Genomic DNA, 8320 nt, shown 5'->3' with positions numbered 1-8320 from the left:
AGCCTTTCTTGATATTTGTGGATGCATTATGTTATCTTTATTTGGGCTGATCTTTGTGATTTCTGAGAGCCCGATAGACTAGAAAAGGTTGAGGACTGAGTAAGGCTGAGGGCCTGTCGGTGAGGTAAGGATATTATAGCACGTGAGTTTTTCGTACACTTTATTATTATAGCACGTGAGTTGTCCGTGCAGCACATGAGTTGTCCGTGCAGATTATAGCGCTTGGGCTGTAGGAGCCCCTCCGGAGTCTGTACACCCCCAGTGAGCGCAGGTACCCATTGAGTGTGAGTGTTGAGGGCTGAGAGCCGAGTGATGAGTTGAGTGACTGTTGCCTGAGAGGTTGTACTTGCTTTACATTTGTTGTTGCACTTGGTTGCTATATGTCATTGTTGTGAAATCTCTGAAAGATTTTATATCCGGATTACATTAACTTGAACTGTATAAAATTAATTTGACTTAAACTGCCGGATTTGAAAGCATGTCTATTCTTTGCGGGAATTACTAAAAGTAAACTATAACTGTGTAGCTCGTCATTATCTTCAGTTCCTTAGTTATTATTGTTACTTACTGAGTTGTTTGTACTCATACTACACCCTGCACTTCGTGTGCAGATCCAGGTGATCCCGGATACTGTGGGTGTTGATCCTTTCACAGTCGATTTTCCGGAGATTCAGAGGTAGCTGTCATGTTTCGCAGACACTGTCTCTCCTTCCCTATGTTTTTTTTGTATTGCATTTGGTCTCAGTTTAATATAGACCGTATTCTCCAGACTTGTAATATATAGATGCCCATGTACTCGGTGATACCAGATTTTGGGAGTGGATGTATCGATATTTGTAGGATTTGTGAATTTTATTTAAATATTATATTTTCAAATTTAAAAGAAATTGTGGTTTACTGAAATTTTCGGCTTGCCTAGTTTCGAGATAGGCGCCATCACGTCAGGTTAGAATTTGGGTCGTGGCAATTTTAAATTTCAACTTCGTGTAACTTTGTTGAAGGAAATATCTTGGGCACCTTTGCTCAGTTTCTTTCTTTAATGCAGTATTTGTAATATTTACATTCGCGGGAAAAAAGACTAGTGGCTAACAAGTTTCAATTAATGATGTCAATTTTATTTTTTTAAAATTTAAAAATTCTATATTCAAATTCACTACAAAAAAATATCACTACAAAAATTGGGACGGAAGAAGTACGTATTTATCTTTTAATTTCCTTTTTTTGTTATTCTACTACGGTGACCTGATCAATTCGATTAGGTGCTCACCATCTATATTCATTGTTCAAATTTTTCACAATAAAAAACCATGAGATTGCTTAGAATCAATCGAATCAAAACCAGTAAACATTCTATTATAATTTAAAGTTTTTCAGGCAAACCATTCTCTTTGTAAGAATGGTAGGAAATGTTATAGGCAAAGCAATTATATATATACATACACGCACTGGAACAATTTTAACAAAGAATGTATATCTATTCAATATAGTAATCATTGTAACAACTGGAAATATTAGTTGGTATAGTATTTCTTACCAGCTGACTTAGAACTTAAACCAACTCTTTAATCATGCACTCCAAAAGTCTTTCTACTCATAGAATATATTACATACACGAAAACACATTTGTTGGAGTAGGAGGGTTATATGGAGTAGCAACCCATTTTTTTGTGCACCAGTGAGGTTCTGTCTGCATAAAGATTGGATGCAATTTGTAGAGAATCATACTTTTTGGATAACTTCTCTACGCTTTCTGGTATACTTCTTGAATACGGGAAATTTTTCCACTTTAATGAAATTAGTTCATAAAAGGAAATCATCACACCAGTTGTGAAGGATTTTGCTGAAAACACATTGAAACTTTCTTTAGTTTACCAATCCCTTCTCCAAGAAAAGCAGCAAAAGAATTCCACTATTTGATGCAGCTAGCTAGTTCTTTCCTATTGCCACATTTGGTGGACTCATCTGTTACCATGTCAAAAGGTTGCAAATTTCTTATGTGCAAAACAGTAACTTTCTTATGTGAATACTTTCTACCAAAAAATCGTGCAACCTTGTGTTTCTAGAGAATTTCCATATCTTTCCTTCGGAATTTAAAAATCCTGGACAAAATACCTGAGTCTGCAGTTCTTATTGAGAAGCTCGCTATCCTGCTTAATCCAATACCGATGAAGAGATGATCAAATGATATATTTCTTGAGTAAATGTGACAACATAAGAGCGATTGACCTACAAAAGGAGAAAATAAAGAGAAATCATGTGAAGCCTTGTCATTTTGATGATCATCTGATCTGGAAGATGAAAGCCTTGTACATTTCAGTAACTACAAAATTCAGGCATGCGGTCCCACTGCTGTATAACATTTCTATCTAGGGTTGACTAAAAGTGAACCTCACTTTTGCAACACAGAGGACTATTTATCGTATGTATCAGATGTACAGACCAGGTTAATGTCACCCCAAACTTACAGGACCATTAAGGTGGTCTCTTGCTCCAGGAGACTCGCTAAGAGTAAGAAAATCGATAGACACAATTACAAGTACTAAAATGTTACATATGCTCCTCTAAAAGAACCAATTTCCACCATCAAAGGCAAGCTACAATAAGAACAATTAACATTCAAGGAGAAGAAGTGAAAGTCTCCAAAATCTGAAGGGGGACAAATGAAGTCCCTCAGGAAACTGTCTTCACTACTCCGGTATCGATCCACCACTTGCTCCCACTGCTTGACTGGAGACATTGGTGCTTTTTTCTACGTGCTGCGTCCTATGCTTCTCGGACTACTTTGACCAACTTTCCCCATACATCTAGGCCAACTACAATTAATAGCAATAGGGAGGTAAGCATGAAGATGATAAAGGGTCTTTTGAATATCAACAAAATGTTCGACAAGGAATATATTCCATCAGCAATGGTTATCAAAAATACATTCCATAAAAAAATGTTTTACTGCAAATAGAACATTTCTTATATAATTTTCATGTGCTTGGCTCAGACTAAATGTTGTTCGTATGTGACAGTAGTAGAGGATGAAGCTGATGATTGTTATCTCATGAATAACCAAGAGCAAAAAAAATATATCTGCAGTAGGAAAAGTGTAGATAAGGTGATGAGAAGCAAGATGGCTCCATATTTTTGTCAGTATTTCTGAATGCTTTTACTAAATCTTATTTATTTACAGGAATAACTAAGATGTATTTTATCAACAGGCATGGAGGTGTATCAAATGCGGAAGTGTAAAAGGCCATGTTGGTCTGATGTTGACCATTATTGTTCTATTTACAAGGATGGCAAGGAACCAGATACAATTTGATATGTGAGCAGAGTACTTTCTAATAACAGACTGATTTAGAAGAACATCATGCTCAATCCATACCGTTTTTACCTAAAATGGATCTCAAGAGGTAATAGCTGAGTGCAAGAAGTCCATTTCGATCTGATATGCATACACTTTAACTTCCCCAAATAGCTAGGAACTTGTGAGGCAATGAAGCAGGATCCACTTCCCAACAGTGCTTGGAGATGTTTGAGGCTTCTTCATCAGATAGCTTCCTTGCAGGAATCCGATGCGAAAACAACCCAAGCTCATTCTTCCCTAACAACTTAACAGCATGAGCCCCAATCTCTCTCCTCTTGAAAAGCGTCCTAAACCCATCAACTTTTTCAAGATATGCAATACTCACGCCATGTAAGTCAGTGTAACTACTCAAAGATACAACAATATCATAAGATTGCTTATCCTCAACCATTAGAGTCCTGCTGCCAGCACCTAAAGCATTCTCTTTATACAATGCCCATATTGAACCTTTCGAGGGGTAAATCCTATACAACTCTCTTGCTGCTCTTTCACAATCAACAACATGTGAAAACTTCTTCAAAGATTTAACCAAAGCATGCGTAGACACCTTAAACTTCCCACAAGAAATATGAAAACCCATTTTCCCCCAATGTAGCAGTGCCTCATCACTATTACTTTGGAACTCCAACCTACTCAATTTCACCTCAAAGGGATGCACAGAAATAACATCATCAATCAAAGCATAGTCCCTTGGCATTCCATCATCGTCATAAACAGCCCATACTTGTCCTTTCTTGAAACTCCTCTCTACTCTATCCTTGTCAAAATTATAAAGATCAAAAGTTTCCACTGCCATTGTCTCCAAAACATCCTGCCAAGACCCTTTACCCCTCTTGCTACTTGAAACCCTTCTTCTTCCTCCATCCTCCGAACCATCCCCTTTTAACAAATCATGCTTCACCCTCTTCTCTCTCACCCTCGCAATCGGTGTCTCCATCTCCAATTCATCTTCCTTTTCTATCAAACTCAAATCAGTCTCCTTTGTTTTCTCACTTTCCATTTCCGCTAAATTAAACTTCATTCCCTTCTTATTCTGCTCAGTTTCTTCATGCCTAGACCCTTTACCCTTCTTCCTACTTGAAACCCTTCTTCTTCCTCCATCCTCCAAACTATCCGCCTTTAACGACTCATGCCTCACCCTCTTCTCTCTCACCCTCGCAATAAGATTCTCCATCTCCACTTCATCTTCCTCTTCTATCAAACTCAAATCAGTCTCCTTTCTTTTCTCACTTTCCTTTTCGATCAAATTGAACTTCATCGCCTTCTCATTTTCTGCCATTATCTCCGCATCCTGCCTTGACCCTTTACCACCCCTCTTGCTACTTAAGTCCCTTCTTCCTCCATCCTCCAAACCATCCCCCTTTAACGACTCACGCCTCACCCTCTTCTCTCTCACCCTCGCAATAAGCTTCTCCATCTCCACTTCATCTTCATCTTCTATCAAACTCAATCCAGTCTCCTTTCTTTTTTCACTCTCCTTTTCCGTTAAATTGAACTCCATCGCCTTCTCATTCTCCTCCTTTTCATTCTCCGCCACTATCTCCAAATCATCCTGCCTTGACCCTTTACCACCCCTCTTTCTATCTAAATCCCTTCCTTTTCCTCCATGCTCCAAACCATCCCCCTTTAACGACTCACGCCTCACCCTCTTCTCTCTCACTCTCGCAATCAGCCTCTCCATTTCCACTTCATCTTCCTCGTCTTTGAAACTCAAATCTGTCTCCTTTCTTTCCTCGCTTACCTTTTCTGTTAAATTAAAATTAACTGCCTTATCAATCTCCGCCTTTTCTTTCCTCTTCTCTCCTACCTCCACCTTTTCCTTGTTCACCTTCTTTTTTACTAACATTTGCATCTCAGCTAATGTCATTGTCTCTTCCTCCCCCTCACCTACATTCCTCACCTTACTCTTACTCCTAGACCTCAACTCCTTAATCAAACCATCATCGCTCTCAACATCTCCTTCCATGTCCACATTCCTTACTTTCACCGTCCTCTTTGCCCCTACAACCTCAGTTCCATCACCAATTCTCACCTTACCCTTAGTCCTCGACCTCAACCCTTCAATCAAACAATCATCGCTCTCAATATCTCCTTCCGTGTCCACATCCCTTACTTTCGCCGCCCTCTTTGCCCTTACACCCTTATCACCAACACCATTTTCATCAACACTTCTCATCATTTTTCCTCTCGGCCTCTTCAAAACCTCACCAACGTTCCCCATTTTCCCCTTCACCCCTAACTCCCCATTTCTTGAAAACCCCAAATTCACACTTTTCCTAGCCTTAATCCTAGCACTCACTCTTGTCCCTTCAGAAACCCCTAAATTTTCACTATTTTCTTCAACCTCAATCGCCTCGAAACTTTTCTTACAACTTGGACACATCAAATTATGCCCTAAATACTTTCTATCAAACTGATGCAACAATCTACACCCCGAACACGCCGTCCAAAACGTCGTCGTTTCACCCGTTTCACTACCCTCCTCAGCCATTAAATCCGACTGCATAGAAACCCTAAGTTTCACATCATACTCCTTCCTCCTGCTCTTATCCGATAAAACCCTAAACGCTTCGTTAACAAGCTTAAACGCCTCCTCTGATGCCACGTAAGGGTTCTTATCAGGGTGTAGGGTTAGGGCTAGCTTTTTGTACTGTATTTTTATGGTGTTTATGTGTGAGAACCGTTCAATTTGGAGGATTTTGTAGTAGTCAGGGAGAATTGAAGTGTTAACGGTGTTAATAGTGGATGTACGGAGGATTTTGAAGGAAGTGAGCATTTCGGAAACGCCGTCGAGGTTAGGGTTGAGACGGTGAGCTCGTCTTGCGTATTTGAGAGCTAATTTTAGGTTGCCGGAATTGTATTTCTGCTCCGCTAGGGTTTTGAGTCGTAAAGCTTTAGCTTCGGGCTCATGTTCGGATTCGGATTCGGCGCCGGCGTCGGATTTTGGTTTTTCTGTGTCGTCGGCCATTTTTTGTCGGAGGTGTAATCGGGGACCGGTGAGGGAAGAGAAATGTGAAAGAGGAAAGAAAGATACTACTAGTAATTATATTCCAACCCCGATAGTGAGGTTAAATTATGCTTAACTCCTTAAGTTTTGAGATATAACCTATTGAACACCCTTAACTTTTTCACATTAGGTGGGTGTGAAATTGGATATCTATTTCTCAAAAAAATGAATTCCATTTGGAATTTTCAGTTTTACTGTCCTATAGTTTGAACTGAAAAGTTGAATTTTAGAAAGCTTAAGTTTGGATTGGAAAAAGAAAAATTGTGATATTATGATCAAATTTCAGGACAACGGATGAAGTTTAAGCTGAAAAAATTAAATTTTAAGATAACATTCACAAATTCATACTAATAAAATTAAACTTCACAACACAGTATCCTAACGTTTGAATTGAAAAAAATTAAATTTTAAGCCATAATATTCTAAGTTCAAACTCACTTTTTCGGTTCGAACTCAGAACTTTGCAAATGCTAACTATGTTTTAAACATTGATCCTAAAAGTGTTATTTTTCACAACTAGCTACGATTTAAATATGAATTCACCGATTATTGAAGGTTCTAAAATGATCGAACTTAAGTTACATTTAGTACCTAGAATTATTGCTGGAAAATGTATGTAAAGACTTTTCATAATAATTATGGCCCATAGCTTTAACTGACAAAAGAATGCTCTTTCAAGAGAGTTTTTAATTCATCATTAACTAGGTAAAAAGGAGAACATTCTATAATTATAGAAGTGGTCTCTCCCTAGAACTACACACACATACACGCACCACTCACTCAATGCATTTTCAACTATGAACTCAACAATACAGAAAAATTCCACCCAAACCCCCGGACATAGAAAGGGGCCTTCCAATCCCTAGCATTAATTCTACACCTATAAACACAAACACTTACTCTTTTAAAGAAAAATTGTTTTTCCATGAAAATGTAACATATTCCCTAATCAATGCAAACACCCACGTGTTTGATTATTCCGAGTCAATGATGGTTGACTACACCCTAAACTCTATCTCCTCCAAAATAAAAAGTATCGCACTGACTGAAGAAGACAGAGGCAGAATGTACACCCCTTTGAAATTTTCCCTTATTATTAAACTCCTAGGCAAACGTGTCCTCCACCAATACCTAAAAACTAATGTCCAGGACCTTTGGAAACCAAACGAACCCTTCACATTAATTGATATTGGGCCTGATTTTTAAGTAGTCAAATTCACTAAGGAAGAAAACATGGCTAAGGTTCTACAAAACGGCCCTTGGTTCATCAATGGACACTATCTCTCTGTACGCCGGTGGGAGCCAAACTTTGTAGCAAGCAAAGCAAAAGAAGTTCACTCAGCAGTCTGGATTCGTCTTCCCTAACTATAATTTTACGACGGGATAATACTTGGCAGGATTGGAAACTTAATTGGTCGACTCCTCCGTATAGACACATGTACCAGTTCAACACTTAGAGGAAGGCATGCAAGGTTATGCGTACAAGTCCCACTGGATCAACTAGTTCAGATAGCAATACAAATTGGCACTCACATCCAACAACTACTGTATGAAGGCAAATATTTCATGTGCAAAAGATGTGGCAGACTAGGTCACACGGCACCAACATGCTCATATGTCTCAAATGACACAACTAGTCATAAACAAGAAGGTCTTTGGGCCATCACCTCCACAAACTCTTCCACAAATATACAACAACAAGCAGAGGAACAATGGCAAACCGTTTTATTCCCCAGAGGTAATAAGCAAAACAACAAGAAGCGAAGGCAAGCAACCAGTTCCTCCTATGATACATCATAAAATATAAGCCCAAGTATCAATGTCAAAATATTTGATGCGGTACCAGGTAAGTTTCTAAACACACAATAGCTTGTTTTTAAATCTAAGCAATCTGATAAAATGAGTCATTTGGCAAATACTTCCTCTTATTATAAAACTACTACTACTACTAATAATAA

General features: G+C 38.6%; 1 protein-coding gene across 7 annotated transcripts; it reads right to left on the bottom strand.

The window, feature by feature from the left end:
* Positions 1-1454: 1454 nt before the first annotated feature.
* LOC107797378 (uncharacterized) lies at positions 1455-6399 on the bottom strand. 7 transcript variants are annotated; one of them, XM_016620261.2, is made up of 3 exons: positions 3374-6399; positions 2113-2813; positions 1455-1962 (listed from the first exon to the last, which is right to left on the bottom strand). In XM_016620261.2, exon 1 carries the CDS (start codon positions 6321-6323, stop codon positions 3450-3452), a length of 2874 nt encoding a protein of 957 aa, XP_016475747.1. In that variant the 5' UTR covers positions 6324-6399; the 3' UTR covers positions 1455-1962; positions 2113-2813; positions 3374-3449. The 7 variants fall into 7 exon arrangements, with proteins under 7 accessions (XP_016475747.1, XP_016475749.1, XP_075086652.1 ...); XM_016620263.2 differs by having other exon boundaries at positions 2113-2226; XM_075230551.1 differs by having other exon boundaries at positions 1455-1840; positions 2113-2226.
* Positions 6400-8320: the final 1921 nt, after the last annotated feature.

This window comes from Nicotiana tabacum, chromosome 15, assembly GCF_000715075.1.
Source record: "Nicotiana tabacum cultivar K326 chromosome 15, ASM71507v2, whole genome shotgun sequence".
Classification (NCBI taxonomy): domain Eukaryota; kingdom Viridiplantae; phylum Streptophyta; class Magnoliopsida; order Solanales; family Solanaceae; genus Nicotiana; species Nicotiana tabacum.
Note: the sequence above shows the minus strand (reverse complement) of the source record. Positions and strands in the feature narration are given on the sequence as shown.